At 37.7% G+C, this 23,032-nt stretch overlaps 2 protein-coding genes across 3 annotated transcripts; both read right to left on the bottom strand.

Annotated features, from left to right (window-relative positions):
* Positions 1–1,153: 1,153 nt before the first annotated feature.
* Positions 1,154–9,302, bottom strand: zgc:66448. The gene is given in 2 exon segments (NM_199800.2): positions 1,154–5,043; positions 8,897–9,302. Coding segments are annotated over 2 exon segments (4,092 nt in total). The 5' UTR covers positions 9,279–9,302; the 3' UTR covers positions 1,154–1,333.
* A 2,165-nt stretch (positions 9,303–11,467) lies between these two features.
* si:ch211-261d7.3 lies at positions 11,468–21,337 on the bottom strand. Of its 2 annotated transcripts, none has more exons than XM_087287039.1 (3): positions 20,244–21,337; positions 19,171–19,596; positions 11,468–12,883 (listed from the first exon to the last, which is right to left on the bottom strand). In XM_087287039.1, the coding sequence occupies exons 1-3, from the start codon at positions 20,599–20,601 to the stop codon at positions 12,129–12,131; spliced, it is 1,539 nt and encodes a 512-aa protein (XP_087143165.1). In that variant the 5' UTR covers positions 20,602–21,337; the 3' UTR covers positions 11,468–12,128. The 2 variants fall into 2 exon arrangements, with proteins under 2 accessions (XP_087143165.1, XP_087143166.1); XM_087287040.1 differs by having other exon boundaries at positions 19,171–19,578.
* Positions 21,338–23,032: the final 1,695 nt, after the last annotated feature.

Below are 23,032 nucleotides of genomic sequence, written 5' to 3'. Positions count from 1 at the left end.
ATTTTTTTAGCGTTACTTGTTATAAAGATATTGCAATGGTAGTATGATAACATGCAAATCGTTTACTATTTTCCTGTTCAGTGTTTAAATATAAGATAACGCAACGAATCGTGAGATTATGAAGAATCATTAAAAAATATAAGATCAGATTTCAGCTCACTACCCTACTTGAAGAGTAGCATAATGCTTTCTACCTAATTCAAATGGCTAACATTTAGGCTAAAGATGTAAGAACAGCAGAGGATTTTCTGAAGGAATGTTTAAAGTTGGCTTTAAGGGACATAAAAATCATTAAGTCAAATTAAACCTTTGAGAAGTCTTTACAGCTGCACCAAATATATGTGTGTGCCTGTGTGATCGTACAGTAATAACAAAACACTTTTTAGATAACACTAATAACTCTAGCCATGAACTAGTTTGAGCATACACAATTCCGCCCAGAGACATACTTGGTAGTAAAATCCTGGCATTTTGCTGACTTGCAGTTTTAATACACATAGTTTTAACAGCATATTCTTCTGGTACTGTGTTGTATTACACAGGTAAAGTGATCAAATGTGTGCATTTTGTTAAATGCTTGCATTCACTTATTATTACTATCAACAGTAAAAAAATAAATAAAACAAATGTAAATATTTTAATACACATGATTAACATTTTTGTTTTACTATTTGAAATACTTAATTATTATTTAAAATGGTTTTAGAATTTTTAATATTTTATTTTGACCCTGAAAATTTACCTTTCAAGGACACATACATTTTAACATGTTTTACTTTTAAAACACTCCACAGTCATTATGAACCTGCAAACTGACCATCATCATATTGCTTGTAAATAACAATAGGACAAAATTCTGTATTAAATAAAATAAAACGATTAATGATCAATCTGAATTAATTATGTTAACCTTAAACCAGGGGTGTTCAAACTCGGTTCTAAAGGGCCGATATCCTGCATAGTTTAGCTCCAATGTCCTTCAACAATTTAATTGGAATTGAAACTAAAATATGCAGGACACCAGCCCTCCAGGACTGAGTTTGGACACACCTGCTTTAAACTAACACTCTAGTTACTTTATTTTATTAATTTAATTTATGAATTTTTTTTGGTTCATGGTTTATTAAGTGTAACAAAGCACAGGAAACTTGAATAGGTGTTCCGCTGGAAAATTTAATAACTGAATAAAAACATGAATACATCTTAAGTCTTAAACAAACACTCCAGCAGCTTAACAGCAATGTACAACAGCAATGTACAGTAAATCAATGGATAGACAATCTAAACCACCTAATTTTTTATTTTGTGTGTATATCATTTCTAAAAATCAAACTCAGACGTCTCGCTGTGCGTGTTGCATATAATGCATCTGTAATTCTAGTTCTCCAGGCAAAGAACAACCACAAATCATGCACTGGAACAGGTGATCTGGGGCGAAAGGTAATTTATTGCCCATTTTGTGAGGCTCAGTTTGTTGCGCTAACTGAGGTAAGTTTGTTACTTGTGGCAGAAGTGCCATCTCATTTATGGTACCCTGTGAAGTGAAGAAGATGCCTTGAGGCAATGCACCTTGAAGAGGCCTTCCAACAGAATGCATTGGATGTGGAGCAGATAAATTTAGACCTGGTGGAGGAAAAGGGGGCGAGATATAAGTTGGAGGCTGATTAAGTGGAATACGTGGGCCAGAAATTAGTGCTACGTGTTGTTGTGCCTGGATGTGGCCTTGTGGAACTGGCCCGTTTACGAGGGTTTGAGAAACAACTGGAGCAGCTTGAAACCCCCACAATGGAGGTCTGTCCCCAAGAGGAAAACGAGGTGGCGAAAAAGGCATGTTCACTGGTCCTATCTGGGTTGGAGGACCTGTACTAACCCAAGTAGGAGGTATCTGAGCTTGTTGCACATGAATCTGCTGTTGTAGCTGCTGTGAAATTTGCATTTGCTGTGGCAAATGCTGTATTAGTCTGTTTTGCTGCTTCTCTAATGCATCCCCAGGTAATTCTTGTAAGCTCACAGGTACAGACATTTCTAGAGTTGTTTTCATACCCCATGGATTAGTATTCGGTAGGCAGGAAGCACCAGCAGACAGCACAATACCACTAGTTTGACCCATGTCTGATTTAGCAACCCCAGATGAATCAGGCATTTGTAAATCATGAGACAGTTTATTAGAGTCGCTGATGGTTGGTGCTTCTAAATCAACAGTTCCTTTACCATCTGAGGAGTTACTAAACAGCTCTGGCTTGCCTGTTTGCAATGGATCACAAATAACTGGCCACTGCGATGGTTGCAGGTCCTGAATAGATCGCTGGGACTGTATTTTCACACCAAAAGTGGAAGGCCTGTCCATGTGGTGTTGCGATTTGTCCATGTGGTGTTGCGATTCTGAAGAGGCTTTCTGCAGTGTAGAGTTTGGTGCATTCATCCAGAGTGCAGGATGCTTGCCTTTTTGCTCTATCTCAGATGAATTTATGTCTGAGAAGTGATTAGGTTGTGCTTGAGGAGATTTCTGCTGATGCATGAGCTCGGGAAGACCATCACATTTAGGCAATATTGTCTTATGATGAGTCCCTGTCCAGTGAATATGCACTGTATTAGTTGGCTGGGCTTCCATTAAACTTGCGGACTTCTGCGAGTGCAGCAGCTCTTCTGACGATGTTGATGATGATGGTGCAATTTGTATCTGCCATTCTGGCTGTAACTGAACTTGCTGCGAATGATTCCCCGGCTGTGGTCCTCTATTTGTACCAAACTGCTGCTGAACCACATTTGGCAACACTGTTTCTGGTATGATTCTATCAGGTAGAGGCGGCGTCCTTCCATTGTCTCGATCTAACCTCGGCCTACCTCTTCTGCCAGGGCCTACTCTACCTCTTTGAGAATGTATGGAGAATGAGTAACTATGACTCGGACCTTGACGCTTTCGCACATGAATCTTTTGATGCACAAGCAGGCTACTGAGCCAAGGGAATGACTTGTGGCACTCTTGACAGCGGTGGGGTCTCTCCCCCGTATGAGTGTTCAGATGGTCTCGGAGCAAGTAGGCCAAAGCAAAGCTCTTGTCACACATATGACACTTGTAAGGTTTTTCACCTGTATGGGAAAGCATATGTCGCTGAAGCTGATTTTCGTCGCTGTATCCCTTCCGACACTGTGTGCAGCGAAATGGCTTTTGTTGATGCAGCCGTTGGTGTGTTTTCATGTTATGATGAAATGCAAAATCTTTACCGCAGTCTGGGCATTTGTACGGCTTCTTCCCAGTGTGGATAATCGAATGCTGCTGCAAATAGCTACTAAACCTAAAGGACTTTTTACACACTTGACACTGGTAACCCTTGTTGTGTATGCGCATATGCAGCTCTAATACTGACCGGTAACGAAAGCACTTTCCACAGTCTCGACACCTGAAGGGTTTCTTGCCTGTCTGGTCCTCCAATTCCCCCACTGCTGACACACGGTCATGATCTGCCTCATCCACAGCAACATCATCCTGCTTTTCAAGTACTGCTTTCACCTGATTCGTGATATGTGTCGCGTTTATGCCTAAAATGTTTGTCAAGTGTGTTTGTGAATGCGCTTGTAGTTGGGATTCTGTCTGGAATTTGAGAGAACAGCACTGGCATGCATAGACCTTATCAAATTTTTTGCCATTAGTCATTCTTTCATATTCTGCTTCATGAATCAACATGTGTGATCTCAGATCAGATGCCTTGTAAAATATTTGAGGGCACAGTGGACAGTTGCGCTGCTGCTCAACACTTGCATTCTCTTTACCTACTTGCCCCACAGCAGATACATTATGGTTTATACTATGTGCTTCAGACCTAGCGGAGATCTTTTTATGTTGGCGAAAATGTGCTCGCATGTTTTGTGCAAAAGCGAATGTTTTACCACAGTGCGAGCAGTGATAAGGCTTTTGGCCACTATGGAGATACTGGTGCTGATGCAAAAGACTACTGTATTTGAAGTTCTTCCCACAGATTTTGCACATGTGCTCCCTTTCATCCACATGTCTGCGCCGATGATCCTCCATAATGGAGCGATGCCTGAAGACCATGTTGCAGTCTGGACACTCATACGGTTTTAGCGCAGTGTGAGACCGTTGGTGGACATACAGGTTCTCCAAACTCTGAAAGCCTTTGTTGCACTCCAGACACCGATAGCGACTGTCCAAAGAGTGACTTTGCATGTGGGCATTGATAGACACCCTGTACTGAAACTCTTTGCGGCACAGAGGGCAGCGAAATGGCTTGTCCACTTTCTGCTCACAGGCATGAATTTTTAATCGGATCATTGTTGAGAAACACACACCGCAGTGCTCACACACAAATTTCCTCCGTTCCTTGGTTATGCTCGTAGAGCCTTTCGAAGGTGAGACACTTGCTTGGCTGCTTTCTTTATGAATACTGCGGTGTTTAATGAGGTCACTTCGATGCTGAAAAGTGATGCCACATTCTTTACAAACGAGGGACGCCTGCTCATCCTGGTGCATGTGAAAGTGGCGATGCAGGTTGTATGTTTCGCGGCGAGTGAATTTTTTACCACATTCGTTGCATTCCATTCGGCTTTTCCTTCGCTTGATAGATCGACCTGTCCCATCACCTTTGGATTCATCTCCTCCTCCTTTCTCCTCTGTGTTGTCCTTATCTTTCTCCGTGGTCTCGTCCATCTTCGTCTCTGTGCTTTGCATGGTCTCATCTTGAGGCTTTGATTCTTCTTCAACACTTGCCGATTCATCTTTTTTAGGTTGCTGTTCTTCCTCTCTGGAATGCTTAGATTCTTTACTCTCATTTGTTGGCTCATCATCTTGTTTTGGTGGATGTTTATCCTCCATGACACATTCTGATCCTTTACTCCCATTTGCCGGCTCATCATTTTGTTTTGGTGGGTGTTTTTCCTCCACAACACAAACTGATTTTTCGCTCCCATTTGCCGGCTCATCTTGTTTTGATTGGTGTTCCTTCTCTGTGACAAGCTCTGAATCTTTGCTGATTCTTTCTGTAGTTGTGTTTACTGTTTCTTCTTCTTTGTCTATTTCTTCTTGCCCTGTTGGGTGATACACAATAGATAAAAGTTTATAAGATAAGCACCACAGTCATAGCTTATATGATAGCAAATAACTCATTATAATTATTATAAGCTATTTGAAGTTCTTTAGAGTAGATCGACTACATTTTTTTAAATGTTAGATATTAGGGGTGTAACGATACACTCAGCTCACGATACGATGTGTATCACGATATAATGTTCACGATTCGATATGTATCACGATATTTGGAATAAAAATTTAAAATTAAACTGAAATGCAAATTTTACCAAGTAAACTATTTTTTATGTATTTCTTTTGTTTCAACTTGTTAAACTGAACCTTCTTTAAGAAAATAAATTAAACAGGCCTGTCTCTGGAAAATAAAACTATTTAAAAACTTCTTAAAAATATTATTGAAATGACAGAGACAAAATTAAGGAACAATTTAAGTAAAGGTGCAAAAAAAATAAGCTTTTTATTCAATTGAATTTAACAGTAAGAGCTTAAGGCTTTGCTTGGTCACTTGCGTTTTTTGTGTGTGCAAAAAAAAATCCACATTTCCAGGTATTTAATTCATATTTAATTAAATTTATTTAGAGATATCTCTAATTACAATTGTGACTAGTCAAAACTCATTTAGAGATATCTGCAAATATTTTTCAATGGAAGTCAATGGAGGAATATGACTAGTCATAATATATTTGCAGATATCTCCAATCTGATTTCGTACTAGTACAATTGTAATTGCAGATATCTCTAATTGTCATTCTGACTATTCGAATTATAATTATGACAAGTCAAAATATAATTAGAGATATCTCTAAATATATTTATGGATAGTCAGAACAAAGGTTTAAATGCTAAAACGGCTTGTTATACGCGCGTGTCTATCATATTCCGCCCTCTGTAGTAACAGCTTACGGTCAGCTCACGTCATGTGTGATTTTGCGGCGGGAACATTATATGAACAGACAGAATGATATTTTAGGGTGAATTGTACCTTATAAATACAGTATGTGACTCTTTCAACACCATTAGGAGGTATCCCTGTCGCTGTGCAAAGTATGTAAATCACTGTGAAGACTTTAAAACTTAGGATGTTTGACCCAGTATGCATGTCAAAAAGCGGACAAGTCTAAAGCAATGACTGTACAACCGAAATGTTGCCAGACGTCTGATTTTGAGAGTATGGGCCATCCTCTATTTCAACTCCACTCATCTTGGTCTGCTAACATTACAGCTGCTGCAATCTGAACTCACGTGTGACAGCAGGTGGAACGTAGTTCACGTGCAAACAGCTCAACTAATAAGAGAAAACGGACGTCATATCGTAATCAAATCGTCATAACGCCACGATGCATATTGTGACATTTTTGCATCGCAATAAATCGTACAACTATAAATCGTTACACCCCTATTAGATATCTTAGCAACAGAAACCTTTTAAATATCTTTCATTTATTTTCCTTTTTTCTAGTACCTCATTTATCAGGGGTCACCACAGCGGAATGAAACATCAACTATTCCAGCATATGTTTTAAGCAATGCCCTTCCAGCAGCAACCCAGTCATGGGAAACACCCATACACGTTCACATGCACTTTTACACTATGACCATTTTAGTTCATCCAATTCACCAATTTGAACTGTGGGGAAAACTGTCCTAAAGGAAATCCACACGAACACGGGGAGAACATGCAAACTCCACACAGAAATTCCAACTGGCCTATTCCGGGCTCGAACCAGCGACCTGCTTGCAATGAGGCGCCAGTGCTCATCACTGAGCCACCATGCCCCTATTATAGAAATTATATTATATAAGTGGCGGTTCATTCTGCTGTGGCAACCCTTAAAAACTAAACATACTGACCGTTTGTGACTTCATTCTCAAACATTTTATTGGAGGCTTAATTTCATTCATTCATTCATTTTCTTGTCGGCTTAGTCCCTTTACTAATCTGGGGTCGCCACAGCGGAATAAACCACCAACTCATCCTGCAAGTTTTTACTCAGCGGATGCTCTTCTAGCCGCAACCCTTCGCTGGGAAACATCCACAATTTAGCCTACCCAATTCACCTGTACCGCATGTCTTTGGACTGTGGGGGCACCTGGAGGAAACCCACGCGAAGGCAGGGAGAACATGCACATGAACTCCACACAGAAACGCCAACTGAGCCGAGGTTCGAACCAGCGACCTTCTTGCTGTGAGCCGACAGCACTACCTACTGCGCCACTGCCTCGCCTTGGAGGCTTAATTTCAGCTACTTAAAAGAGTGTAATGACTTAAAATAGATATAAAACCAAAGATCAAAACTATTATTTTGACCAACAAATGCTGTTGTATATATTAAAGTTCCAGAGTGTGCAATTTGCCACCTTTTCTCTGCTAGTGTTGCTAAATTTAGTATGAGGTTGAGCTTAGGCATGGGCCGGTATAAGATTCTGACGGTATTATAACCTTGGATAAAAATTTCACAGTTTCATGGTACAATGGTATTGTGATTACTGCTCTAAAATATATTCTTTTTAAAAAGTCTGGGTAAAATACTAAAACTTTTTCCCCTTTGAACACAATATATTTTATGTTGAGAAACATTTAGAATGGTTTGAAACAGTAAACATGTCAAGCTAAATATGAAACAAACAAACAAACAAATCGTATATATACCGTAGCAGAAAATGTTGGTGGTTTTAAAACCTTGACTTTTTCAAATCGCGCAATTCCTTAAAAATGGTTATCTTCCCATGCCTAATGAGCTACAACCTGTTTGCATTATAAGTAATATTTGTTCTATAATATATAAGAGAAATTGGCAAAATAAAAAGCAATACCTTTTTGAACTGCGTGATGCAAAAAGTACATTTATAACATGCTAATGAAAGGGCCGCTTCTGACCAAAGCAATTAATCTCTATTTTTTTCTCCTTCATTTGAAAAGTCACATAAACCCTATTGTGGTTGTTTTTTTCAGTTGCTGCTGAGGCAAATCCGAAATAAAACATTAGATTTTTTTGTAGTTTACATTCAAATCATTTTGAAGTTCATCCAACAATGAAACTTCTGTTTCTGAGAAGAACCTTGGCTTGTACGTGTGAAAAGAGTGTTTTATTCTGTATGCTCTGTGCACAACAGATACATATTTTGAAGCAACTGTTGGTGGTAGGGAAACGGAGTTTGCAGTGCTTTATGGGAGTAGATGAGGGCAGATTTCTCGGTGGAATCATGGGTAGTGTAGTTTTTTTTTTCTTTCCGAAAAACTGTTGGGGGAACAAGTGGAGGACTTGTTTATACAAGATTAACACTGATTAACAACCTCAGTCTCAGCTCCAGTACCTCTCTCTTTGTAGTGGTGAACAAGTTATGTTCAATTCCAGTAAGAGAAATTAAATGGGATTTTTTCTTAACTTGCGAAAGCTTATGGTTTGATTTATTTGATGATGGGTGACAGTATAATGATAACAAATGTATTTGATATACCAATCCTATGTTCCTATACAACGTTTATAAAACATTTTTTAACGTCAACTCTGATTAACAGGACTTTTTTTCTTCGAGTTTTTCTTTAGTTTTACATCCAGCCACACAAAGTATATAACTGATAAACGTAAAGGTGTATTTAAAAAGTTGTCCTTAATTAAAAGCCTTAACCTTCAAGTATGAAAGGGTTAAACAAGCAGTTGTGTTTCTGATTGGGTTAGAACAGGCCAATTACAGAGTTATAATTAATTGCTGCACATAAAAATGGACACGTTTCCAGTTTTCACATGCTCTGTGTGTGGAACTGCGCAAGAATGTGCGATTTTTAATTTTTTTTACAACGGAGAGCGTGGTACGTTTTACCATTTACCCTTGATGCAAAGTTACACTTACCAGTGTTTTCATTGTGCAAAACACCCGACGTCTCCCCAAAGTCCCTTCCGGGCTCGTCTGGACACAGCTCGCCGTTATCCTTACAAAGCACATCCGTGTTTTGCTCGCCCGCCTCAGATGTCCAATTACACGACATTCCTGATGCATCTTTGTTGCTTGGTGAAGGAGCAGCGCCATGTGGAGGTGAATTTTCACTTGCTGGTGAAGACGGAGCAGCAGGCTCTGTTGTTCCCTTTATATCGGTGCTCTGTGCACAGACCACCGCGTCCCCATCAGCGGCCGCAGCAGACGGAGCTTGTAGTTCGGCGTTATTTCCAGCGAGCGTTCCGTTAATGAGTTTATTGTCTAATGGTTGCACGGATTCAGACTGTACAGTAGCCATTTTTCACATATTTTTTCTTCTCTCATTCTCCACCCCTAAGAACATGGATGCCAGCGGTTGATTGGAAGCGTGTTGCTACGTCACATGCACCGCTGCGGCCACGCTTAAAGCGACACCTTTCGATAAAACTTAATGCCTGCAAATCTTCCACTTATTTGCATTTCAGATTTACATTAAGATTTTGGTCTAACGATTTATTATATCGATAACATCCATGTATATACCTGTTATTTGTAGGTCATGTTTTAGTAATTATGATTACAGGTACTGGTGTTATATTTAACAGGAGGAACAGTAATGTTGGTAGATTGAAAACCAAAAACAAAAAAAAATTGGTTTTAAATTTGCCATTAAATTTGAACCATTTAAAAAAGAACATTTGAAAATGTTTCCATATAGTTTTGGAGCATATTCGGGATTACATTAAATTACCAGTAGAGCCAAAGGGATTGTTACTATTTTTATGAAAGCCATTGCAATTACTAAATGCTAGTTAATGAATTTATGAACATGAACAATTATCATTGTCCGTACCCCATTTATTAATTAATCATAGTTCAGCATTTACTAATGCATTATCAAAATCCAACCCTGTGCTTGTTATTGTTACATTAGTTAATGCACCGTCAGTTAACACAAATTAATAATGAACAACTGCTTTTTCATTTAATAATGTTAAGAGAGATAAATAATTGAATAAATGTATTCTTCATTGTTTGTTCATATTACTAAAAACATTACCTAAAATTAACTACATTTCAAAGAGGGATTCTGTTGTTTATCTTTTTAGCTGGTTATCACACAATCATTCAGACATCTCTCTAATGTCCAGGGGCAGACTGGGACAAAAATTCAGCCCTGGCACTGTTGCCACACCAGCCCACATTACCACACCGACACAGCCCTATCCACGGACACGCACATTCACCATTTATTTTGGTGTAAAGATGGTGAAATAATATGACATTCTTGCCAGATTTTGATTATGTCCGGGTAACCTTGGATTGGGTCGGCCCATCTTGAAACCAGGCAGCAGTTGCCGATTGGGCCAAATGCTTAACATTATTATTTTTTTTATTATCATCATCATCATCATATCACATCTAGCAAGAGATACAAGGTGTCTGCACTTAAAAACAATACATACTAAAAAAAAAAAAACTGACCGGCCCAGATTTCAAAATTGGTCCGGCCCTTCTGGCATTTGCCAGAATTGCCAGATGACCAGTCTGCCCCTGCTAATGTCCAAGAAAAATATCTTTGTATCAATTTTTTAAAGAGCTGTAGAATAAAAATGAGAAAGTCAAAAGAAGACCCACCAACTCGCTGTCATTCAATCTGTAAAAAGATCTATACAGTTGAAGTCAGAATTGTTAGCCCCTCTTTGAATTTTTTTCTTTTTTAAATATTTGCCTTATGATGTTTAACAGAGCAAGGAAATTTTCACAGTAAGTCTGAAAATATATTTTTCTTCTGGAGAAAATCGAATTTGTTGTATTTTGGCTAGAATAAAATCAGTTTTTTAATTTTTTAAAAACCATTTTAGGGTCAAAATTATTAGCCCCTTTAAGCTATATTTTTTCAATAGTCTACAGAACCATTGCTATACAATAACTTGTTTATTTACCCTAACCTGCCTAGTTAATGTAATTAACCTAGTTAAGCCTTTAAATGTCACTTTAAGCTGTATAGAAGTGTCTTGAAAGATATCTAGTCAAATATTATTTACTGTCATCATGGCGAAGATAAAATAAATCAGTTATAATTAGAGATGAGTTTTGTGTCGAAAAAAAATTATATATTTGTATATATATATATATATATATATATATATATAGTAAATACAGCTTCTTTAAATCAAATGCATATTTAGATGGAACACTATGACAGACGTTATGATTTGACCATTTGTTAGCAAAAAGCTAATTTAAAATATAGCAATTTAAATATTGTAATATTTGCAGGTCAGTATTAGTAAGCGTTTTCATATTTATTAAATGTGTTACACTGAATAATAAAGGAACAGTATTTCTCCCATATTTTGACATTTTTAAGCTTGAAATATTAGACATTTCAGTTGCATTTAATATGCCTTTCGAGTACAACACTTTTTTCCTTTTTCTAATTTGAATTTGATGCATCTTTGACGCAAAAACACAATTACCAATAATTTCCTGGGATGAAAAACCTTTATAAATGTATAGATTGGTTTTATTAAAACTTGTTCATAGGCAGACATTTTTTCCAAGTACAAGTGACTTTTGTTAACACGGTGAAAAGTTGGCAAAATAGTATATTTGAGCAAAACTATCTTGTGTTGCATGCAGAATGACTGGGCAACCTTAGATCTATACATTAGTCAGTAATGCTGATAACTGCATTTATTTTCACAAAACTTGCCAAGTTCTATGCAATATAACGTCCCTTACAACAGCATTTGGATGTATTTCCTTAAACGGCGATAATAAAAAAGTAAAATGTCATTTTGCAGTGATCATGTGAAAGAAGAAATGTGACGTCTCACTCTCCACAGCATTAACATTGAAGAGTATTTAAGCCTGCCAAGATCATTTTTTTAAACTTGCAGTTTTTATACATGAACGCAAGCAAGCAGATCCATAAAACCTTAGTAGTTTGCTATCAGCAACAAGAGCTTAGAAGTCAATTTAGATAAAGAAATAGCTCTGAGCTATTTGGTGTACATCTTATACACTTATAATATATCTGCGACAGGCATAACATAAAAAGTGGCGGCAATGACATGGCACAATCTGCAACTAATTATCCTTATAAAACATTGCTTTAAATAAATAATTGACTGCAACTGTACAGTACAGTTCTATTCGCACATCAACGTCTGCGTCTTCGCCTGAGCTCGTGACGTGGCTGTTCAGTTACTCCGTTTATCTCAGTCGGTGGTTCTGAGTGCCGAGTACCATCTAAAATATCTGGAGGAGGTGGAAGAGGTGGGACAGTTGCTGGCATTTGCTGCTCGAGCTGCGGATGCTCCTGTGCCAATAACAGTTGTTGATAAGGCTGCTCTTGTGGAGGGTCCTGTTGCTGCTGAACTGCAGGTTGCTGCAATTGTTGTTGTGGAATTTGTTGAGGGGGCGGCTGATGCTGCATCTCAAGCAGACCCAACAGACGCTGCAAAAGTACATTATTCTGCTGCAAGCTATTTGTAAGGGCCTCTTGGGAAGCCACAAGCGTCCGCATATCTCGCCTAAAGCCTTCTCCAAACTCTCGCAGGTTTTGCTCCATGCGGTCGCCAAGCTGCATGGCTGCTTCTCCCAGTCCGCGCAGTTCATCTTCCAGCCAGGAGGAGCGTGGAGGAGGAGGCTCCAGTGGGCCCTGGTGGGTCCCTAAGGATGGTTCTGGGCTTGGCTGAGGGGTCCCGTTGAGGAAGGGAGCACTGTAAAGGGGTGAAGGAGGTAACCAGCGCTCTGATGTGGGAGGTGGTACTATTCCCAAACCCAGGCCCAATCCCAGTTTGTCCTCCATACTGTTCTCCACACCCTCACAGTCATCTCCATCGTCACCCTCCGGCTCGCCTGCTTCTTCCTCCTTTTCAAAACCATCTCTTTCAGAACCATCGCCAACCACAACTGAAAGAGTAACAAAGAGTAATGTGAACTATTAGTATTCCCATGTTAGAAGTTACTATGAAATCAAACACTAAGAAGTTGTTGTCCTTTTTTTCTAAACAAAATACTGGAGTAGACGAGCTTAAAGGACCCGTGAAAGGTTTTAGAATGTGCATTTTTATTTGATGTTTGACATAATCTCAACTGAAAAATGAAGAGAGGGTGGGACATAGAGTGGCCCCTTTTTGAAGGTTCCAGAAACCCTCCAGTACTTTTTTTGGAGATTTTAACAGATTTGTGTGTGTTGAGCATCAGTAAAGACATTGATAGTGCCTGTTAGCTTTAATTGTGGAGAAAACTGCATAACTTTGAGTTTTTGTCAGCGAATTTTTCAGCTAAAGGGTTTAAATAGATTTTTGGGGCAGGATTAAAATCGGTGACGTAGCACAAAACTGCAAGTGCAAAGATGACACGTTGGTTTCTCACTATTATTCATAGCGGAGTTTTCTTATCCTATGAGAAGAGCTGCTTCTTGTTTAATGAGAGCATGTGCTTTCCGAAGGCAAGACAGACCTGCCAGTGCCAAGCTGTGAGACCGCGTCTACAAACCCATGGCACGCAGTATTTAGTCGTTCATGAAGGGTCGTATGTGTTTGTTTCCCAGATCTAAGTGTTTGTTGCGTGTTTTTCCCCGTGAAGCTGTCAGGGCCGATACAGCAAAGCTGTTTGTGTGCAGCAAGCATTTTTGTCAGAGAGCAGTATGAGTATGGCTGAGAATGGCGTACTTTGTCCTTTATTAGTGGAGTTCGTTCACATTTAGACACATCGCCGTACTTCTGTGTTCGCCTAAATCCCCCAGATTACCAGCAGGGCTAATGGTTAAATAGGCAGGGCAAGAGACCTGCTGCACTGAGTCTGCATTCAGACCTGGAGATTGAGGGAGAAGTCCTCATTTATAGTGTTTATATGAACACGATTATCTAATTATATAAATAGTGGTTGTGTGTATATGAAGTTACATTTAACAAATGTAGCAGGGCATTAAATTGCTGTTTATTTCTTTGCGTTTTAACTTTGTAAACTTTAAAATCATGGGTCTGCTCACGGTTTGTTTCTCATTTTGTGAGCTAACTGACAATAGTTGTTCACTCCCCTCCTTCTTCCCTGCTCTGCTGGCCTTGTCCACTCCTGCCTCTGATCACGGAGCTCCACGCCCATTATGATGCATTTTTTGAAAAAATTCTGAGGTAAACTTGAACCGAAAGTGGGGGGTGTCATGGCCCTTTAAAAAGCAGCCAATAGTGTTTTGTTTTTAATCACAGCTATGCCAGTGAGTGTGGTTGAGCTCAAGTGCATCAAATGAAAAGCAAATGAGAATCATCTTGAAGGGGATGGGTCATGTCAGATACTAGAGAGCATTTGGTGGGTCAAGATTCGATGAGAAATTGAAGCATGAGGTGATGTGAAAAACACACGCTGAAACAGAAGTAATTAACTGCAAGCCTTACATGTTTATATTGGATTTATATGTCCTAAACATGAATTTTGTCACTGTTTTGTATCACACCAACATACAGATGTCCTTAAAGCTAAGACTGAAACTAACATCTATTCTTTAATTTTGATTTCAATGGACCTTTAAAAGCAAAAACTATATGATCTTTGGATATGCAATCACATGCGAAACATGGGTTTTGGAAAATTTTCTCTCATGTAAACAAATGTTTTCACATGGATTTCACATAAAATATACGGTCCAAACCACCATTTCTTTGATATGATTCACATGTCATTCCTAATGTGTAAAGTATGTGGTTTCTCTGTAAGGGCAACCTGTTTCTCATGAGATGGGTACAATAAAAACATCAAAAGAAAGCTGGAGTATCTCTGTTGATTTGGATCATTGCTCTAGTATGTTAGCTATGTATATGTATTCTTTAAAATTGCTCTTATGTTCAGTATTGTGTTCTTATTTAAGACTATGTGTATTTATGTAGCACCATGGTCCTAAGAGACATTCCGTTACTCTGTGTGCCCATACATGTAGTGGAATGATAATAAAGCTGAATTTGATTGATGATGTAGCAGAAGAAGAGCAAAACTGTACCTGCAAACGATTCTCTGTTTTTTGTAATTTGTTTTTTGGGGAAAATAATAAATTCACAGAAATATCCGTTTATCTCATGAATGCAAGTCACTCATGTGCATCTTTTTTGCTCCAAATTATACCCCTTTACACTATCAACATTTTAGTGTCATTTTAGTGTTGGTTGTTAATAAATGTATTAATTTTAAATAGATTATAATTATTTATTCATTATATTATCTACTAAAATTTGCTACAATTAACATTTAATTATGGATTTGAATTTACATTTAAATTTTTAAAAGAAGTTAGTTCAACTCGTTTTGTGAAACAAGCCACAGGATTTTTGTTCCGTTCGTTAGAATGACAAAATGTAGAAGACTTTTAGTGATTCAAAAGGCTGCAAAGTCAAATGCATCCAGAATTTAAATAAATGTTTTGCATGCTGCTAGAAGCTATATAAATATCAGTAAACGCAGGGTAAAAGCAATATTCACAGCAGTGGTGTATGGGACAAAATAGCATACAGATAGACAAGAGCACATTCAGTAATGTGATTCTGAAACCAGGCCTGACACAGCAGTAGCGAATGATGTAGGAAGTGATTTCCTGATGGACAATATCAGGTTCCACCCTACATTTTTCTTGTTCAAGAAGTCATTTTAGTCTTGATTTACATCACAGAAGCTTTGCACCTAAGGCAAGATTTGGTCAAACACCCAAATGTGCAGCCAATCTGGTGATACTCAGACGTAAACAACATGGATTGCAGTTAATGTACTACTTATTATATTGGGCAATATATTGGCCCGATCATACACCCAGCGCAATAAGGTGCAAGATTTGATTGGCACAATTTGTTTCTATTTTCAGACTAGTGCAAGCCTAATTTTCATGTTTTTCCCCACGTTGTTTAAATAGCAAATCCATTTAAGCTTGTGGACTCATGGATGTGCCCATCTATAAACGAGGTGTGTTAGGGTGTATTGTTGGCACGTTGCTATTTTGAGGAACTGAAATAGACCACGCCACACCAAGTAAAAGCTAGTCTAAAGTCCAGAACAGAGCAGGTTAGTTATACGTCTATGCAAGTTCAAACGCTTAATACACACAGAAAGTACAGCAATACACAAATATCTTTGCAAATGAAAAAAAAAGGATTAAAATGTTACAAAAATGACTTTTTACTACATATACATCCATACATGCATACATATATATATATATATATATATATATATATATATATATATATATATATATATATATATATATAACATTAAACATATATATAATAACATTAATATATTAATATATATATATATATATATATATATATATATATATATATATATATATATATATATATATATATATATATATATATATATATATATATATATATTAATGTTGTTATCATTATTAGTATTATTTATTATATGCATTTTTATATTTGTTTAAAAAAAAACAAGTTTAGATTTGTCCACCTGTCGGGTTTAGAGACTTATGCATCACCATATAGAGCATAAGAATAGGACGTGTTTGAATATAACTCCAAAACTATAAGGTTTTTTTTTTTTTTAAACCACATTCCATTATTATAGCTCATTTAATAATTTGCTGGGAATTAGAACTGAATTTAACAATAGTTTTGAAACAAATCTTAGTGCTTCACAAACAAAATTAAATATGTAGGCTGATGGATGTCTTCATTGGAGTGCGTTCAACACTGTTTCCTTATTCACGAAAGTAAAGTATTTAAAGAGTAAAAGTAAAGTAAAGTAAAGAGACAGTAAAGAGGCAGAATGGAGGAGGCTCATTCTTTACCCTCGCTCTGCAGATAGTCTGTTTGGGCTGTGCAATTAATCGAAAATCTGATTTCGATTTTGGCTTCTAACAATTATGAAAAACCATTAATCGAGATTAATGATTATTGCATTATATACCGCCCCCTTTCCAGTCGCACACAATTGTTGCTCTTAAAAACGTGAAAGACCGCGTGCTTCTGTGTGTGTGTGTGTGTGCAGCAATGTGTCAAATTGCGATGTTAAGTGATTATTCATAATAACCGTCATTTGTGTAATAAACAAACGAGCTGAGAATCAAAAGACACGTGAAAGAGAAACCAATAAACTGACAACAAACAATTCCTGCTGCCGCCTGTTTTCATCATAATTAATCAAACAATAAAAGGAACAAAATATCTCACTACTCTTGACTGAAGGACTTTTGTAGCTAAATTGTTTTTCTTACGGTGAAGATGCTTAGCGCAGTCAGTTTTTATAATTTTATTATATTGTATTTATTTCTCATTCCTTTGCAGGGTAAAAGTCAGAATTAATAGCTCTCCTGAATATTAACAACCCTTTCTCCCCAATTTCTGTTTAGTTGAAAGAAGTTTTTTTTTCAACTTATTTCTAAACATAATAGTTTTAATAACTCATTTCTAATCACTGATTTATTTTATCTTTGTTATGATGACAGCACATAATATTTTACTAGATATTTTTCAATATACAAGCAATCAGATTTAAAGTGCGATTCAAAGGCTTAATTGAGGTAATTAGGCAGTTCATTGTATAATAGTTTCTTCTGCAGACAATCATAAAATATATAGCCTAAGGGGGCTTATAATATTGACCTTAAAATGGATTTCAAACTATTTAATCCTGCTTTTATTCTTGCTGGAATTAAACAAATAAGACTTTCTCTAGAAGAAATAATATTAGAGGAAATTTCCTTGCTCTGTTAAACATCATTTGGGAAATATTCATTTAAAAAAAAAATTCTCAGAAGCGCTAATAATTTTGACTTCAACTGATAATCGTTTTGAATAATCGTGATTACAATTATGTTCAAAATAATCGTGATTATGATTTTTCCCAAAATCGAGCAGCCCTATGGTCTGTTAAACTGTTTTCTCACTAGTAAAGCGTACAGTTTGTCAATTCAGTTTTTCCACTCACTAAGTTCACCATGTAAATAGCAAATGCATCATAGCAACTAACTCTTAAAGGGAATGAGAGATGAAATTCTATAGATTTAATGCACGTTATGCTCAAAACACACCCACAACTCATTAAGAGAATGTGCACAACCCTGTTTGACCATGCGCCACAGAGCAAACCATATTTTTCCAAACTTAAAATAGCAAAAGTGAATTCAGACACGCCCATAATGCTTTTGCGCTTTACACTTTGCACCTAGATTGTTAGAATAGAGCGCTTAGTCCATTTGTGCTGTCTAAACTGTGGGGGAAAACCATACAGAAGCTATTATAGAGGACTTATTAAGCAGGAAAGGGTGATTTATTTTTACAAATTAAATTTAATATGTGGTAAAAGATATGCATAAGCAGTATTTAGATATAAGCCAAATATTTTATTTACTTGACCAGAACTAATAAGAACAAACATGAATGTTGTCAAGATTCTTGCCTAGGGAGTCCTGGTTCAGTTTGGTCTACCACAAATACCTTCCTTTCCTCAGACATGTTTTCTCTCTTCTGCTTGATTTGTTACAATTTTAAACAATCAACAATTCTCTAATGGTGCTTTTCCACTGCATGACATGGTTTGTTACCGCTAACTTTCCACTGCCTTCTTTTACTAATATGTGGTATTTTTTAAATAACACCTTAGGTGCAGTTCCAGGCGTGTCGCAATGTTACCAAAATGTGACGTATTCACAGTTGATGAACAATTGTTCAGAGAATCATCATTACCAATATCATTGGACTTGCAACACTAGACACCAAATAACCAGAATAAAAACACATGAAATGACAAAAAGACTGAGATGGCAGCATCTAATCAGTAGAAGAGGTCCAGATGTTCCTTTCATTTGTAGCTAGGGAGCAGACCCAGCAAGAGTTTGACAGGAAGCCCAAGAATTAAACATTTTTAGAAGTCAAGGCAGTAGAGGCAGTTCCACTACAGTGATAATCCCGGTACTAAACTGCAGTGAAAATGCAAACCAAGCAGAGCAAAACTGAACTGAAATTAACCATGCAAGACTGTACCAAACCCAACAGTGGAAAAACAGCTTAAAAATGACAGTAATTGATCATTTTCAGCAGCAGGTCTGTTCTGTGCCACCAATATGGACAATTGATGGTGCGTCATTAAAAAAAACTTCATAAGGAAGACTATTAAAACTTGTTTCATGCCAAATTTACCAGACAACTCAAATTTGTGGTGTCATTAAAACCTAAAAGGATTACCTGGATCAGTGTCTGACGAGCAACTGTAACTGGCTTTTCCTCTGGTACTCTGCTTTTGGCGAGACTGCTGCAGTCTGGGACTAGTAGGAGTTGGTCTTCCCATAATTGTGGCCCCTCTGCTGGACGGCAGGTAGCAGGAGCGGTGCCTCGCGTCAGCCAGTCTCCCGCCGTTACGTCTCTTCAGGTCATCCCAGCGTTTCTTCACTTCTCTTAGTGTCCGTGGTACTCTGGACACAGCATTGACACGCTCAAGTATCCCGGCCCAAATGCGCTCTCGTTCTCGGCGCCGGAGCCTCCCAGCTGGACCGAACAGCTCCCCTTCACAACGGGTCACTTCTGACACCAACACCTCCAGCTCTGCCCCACTAAAGCGGCTCTTCCTTTTCCCTACACCTCCTGCTGCTAATGCTGAAGACACACCTCTGCCTTTAATCAAAAGATAGATTTGAATTCCATATCATTTTATATTTGAAGATGCACTCGGTACATTTCCTGCGGATGTTGTGTGGGTCAGACTTACACTGACAGCCTCATATACAGTAGTCAACATTTGAAGATGATCAAAACTGTTTTTTGGGTCAAAATTTTCCCAAGACAAGAATAAGTGTTTTGTATGATTTCCGTATAACTTTGATAACAGGTGGTGAAGATTCTTTTTTTTAAGTTTTCACTGGGGTTTTTATCTCATCACATGATCTTAAACTTGTTTACTTTCACCAATTCTTTCTACATTTGCTAAACTTTAGTTAAAAGGAAAAATAGACAGAGTGCATCTTCAAATACTATAATTAAAACAGACAGTTTACACAAAGTCATTTCTTCAATCATCATTTCCTCACCCTTGACTAGTTCCAAACCAGATTGAGTTTTATGTTATGTTAAACACAAAATAATATATTTATGTTGCATGTTTAAGAATGTTGCATAAGTATGTTGAAAACCTGTTACTATTGTCATCCATATCAAGGAAATGAATGATGACAGAACTTTTATTTTGCGGTGAACTGTCTCTTTAAGGAGTAAAATCACAACTTAAGTGAAATCAACCTATCTTCCTACCATCCAAGACTTACTTTGGTCAATTGGGATGAGATCATCCGAAGACATGCCAGGAGCGACTATGTTGGGGTGCACGACCACCACATTAAAGGGCAGGCTGCTTGGCAACCCGCCGTTCTGATGGTCACAGCTGGCCTCAGAGTCGTCATCTTCTCTGGGGAAACCGTCCTCGGACACCCCGCCTCCAAAGGGACCCTCTGGAGACTCCACTTTGATGTGCATGGGAGGTGAGTGCTCGTACAGCAAGCCCCCCTCCTCGTAGTACTCAGTCATGGATATGTAGTGCTTTACAGACACACCGACGTGACGGCTGGACAGCGTGCCATTCACAAGAAGGGTGAAAAGCCACCATGCTGTTCCATGGCAAGGCATTCATCGCCTCATTTTAATGACTAACATGGACAGTAACACACAGCCACAGAAAACACACACTCGCTGGAGAACAGCAGTAAGTTAGCGTGTCATTTTATGAGGCAATTAAGATGGATTCAGCGAAAAAAATGCGACGTGTTTGTTGTGCATCTTAACAGAGCAGGAAAACAAAAACCTGTGGCTTTCATCCAAAAGCGAAACTCGTTGACGTTCTTCTGATATTCTGACATTATGTATATTTATCATTCATAACATGCAGAAATCCAAAAGCTATTCTGCTAATCTTGAAATAACGAGAACAAACCCGAGGCTACAGAGGAGACATTAAAAACAAAGAATGTATGGATAATATAGTTGGATGCACATTTAACCGAATGTTTAAATACGCGAAAAGCGTAAATATGAAGGCCAACATTACCTGTGTCGCAGCAATGCGCATTTATTCTGCACCACATCCGCAATGGATGCGCATTCCGCATAAATTACGTTAGCCACCACTCGCTCTTCTCGAGCAGCTAACGTACGGCTGTTCGCGTTAAAGTCATAAATGCGACGTATCCGCATAACGACTAACGTATATTCTCGAAAAATTAATCCACAGCCACATCGAATGACTGTGGTACATGTTCAGTTAGTTTATAACACGACATAAACACGATTTAAAGTGAACAGGCGCAAAGCTAACCTGTTAAAATCCTAAATGTACACACAGCCCAAATGGTCGCAGGAATATGACATCACAGAATGATATTTACCGTGCGGCTATTTCCGAAACTCTGACACTGTAGTTTATTGATCGATACGGCGACTGTTATATTTGAATAAGTCCGAATTTGAACATTTCACATGAACACTTATAAACTAAAATATATAATTTTAAACAAAATAAATGAAGGCTGTTGTACAACTCAAAAAGTGCTGTAAAACACATAGGCCTTGGCTACATGTTTTGCAGAACTTTTCAAACGATAAAACTAGGCTAAAATAATTAATATTTATACAGTTTTATAATAAACGTGTTTTTAAATTATGCTTACAGAAAAAGCTTCTGCTGGAATTAGCCTAGCACTTTGAATTTGTTATCTGGTTCACGTTCTACACGACATCATAAGACAGAAACTATTTTGTTATTGTTGTTGAAATCTTTTGTTTGTAAAATGAATATGCTTATGAGACAAACCCACGTCCTAAAATGCAAAAAGCATCTAGCCTATCTATTAGTATTTAGCAATTTACACATTGATCATAGGCTACATTTTAAAACTGTTATTGTTATTGATAATTCATTCATTTAGCCTATTCATATTTAATTTTTAGATCCGGGTCACACTTTAAAATAAGGTTTAGTTCATGTATTTACTAAAATGAACTTGTAATGAATGAACAATAGTTGTAAAGAACTTATTAATCAGTTCAACATTTACTAATGCATTTTTAGAATTTAAAATCATGCTTAGCATAGTTAATTCACTGTGAGTTAATGTGAAATATCAATAAACAACTTATTTCATTTGCTAACATTAACACAGATAAATACAATAATAAATGTGTTGTTCCTGTTCGTAAATACATTTACTAGTAACCTCATTGGAAAGCAGGAGTGTTGCAGGACATAAAGCTCTACTGGTGCACAGGGTCCTCACAACCGCACACTCTTCCCACTAAACTTCGCTAGGTTGTGGCTGGAAAGACATCACTGCATAAAACATGCTGAATCAGTTGGTGATTCATTCCGCTGTGGCGACCCCTAATAAATAAGACTAAGCCAAATGAAAATGAAAGAATGAATGAATAAATAAAAGTATTATTATTATTATAAAAGTATTATAGATGCATATGTGTCAGTTATGGATTAAACTACATTGCTTTCGCAAGCGTTGATTCGGTTGTACATAGAGAATAACGTCTTTATTCTGGTAATGCTACTCGAATGTATCATGAATGAACAATGCTGTTCTCTATGATTTTTTAACAATGCTCTTGTGAGTCTCCTTCTTCTGCCTATTGTGGTTCCATTAGCTACAATTTAAATAACTGCCACAGAGAAGACATCTAGAAATCTATGTCCACCACCACTCCCTTCCTCTTAAAAAGGACATTGATTCATGCACCCATCTATCTGCCTTTGAAGGATATTCCTGATTATCAGTTTCCAATCATTGCTCAGCTGTATGATTCCTATTTTTCTCCACATGCTGGACTCCAGTCTGTAAAAGACAAAGTCAAGACCAACAGAGCTCTACATGCTTGCTGATTTCCAGTAATGCAAAAGCTGTTCCCCTTCAGTGGGAACTAAGACATGTGTCTACCGACACTTTAGAAGTTTGTAGATGACCAATCACCAGTGAATGTCTATGAATTGGCATAGCTCATCTCCACAGGTGCTGGTGATTAATCATTAGTAGAGTATATAACCAGTGCACATGGAGCG

The sequence above is a fragment of the Danio rerio genome, chromosome 16, assembly GCF_052040795.2.
Source record: "Danio rerio strain M-AB ecotype USA chromosome 16, GRCz13ab, whole genome shotgun sequence".
NCBI classification, from domain to species: Eukaryota; Metazoa; Chordata; class Actinopteri; order Cypriniformes; family Danionidae; genus Danio; species Danio rerio.
The sequence above is the reverse complement of the archived record's forward strand: the minus strand, read 5'-3'. Positions and strand labels throughout refer to the sequence as shown.

Coding starts and splice junctions, on each gene's coding strand:
- si:ch211-261d7.3 (XM_087287039.1), bottom strand. CDS start 20,601: ATGCCTTGCCATGGAACAGCATGGTGGCTTTTCACCCTTCTTGTGAAT. Junction 19,597..20,243: donor TCTCATCCCAATTGACCAAA/GTAAGTCTTGGA, acceptor TTTTGATTAAAG/GCAGAGGTGTGTCTTCAGCA. Junction 12,884..19,170: donor CTCGTCAGACACTGATCCAG/GTAATCCTTTTA, acceptor TTACTCTTTCAG/TTGTGGTTGGCGATGGTTCT.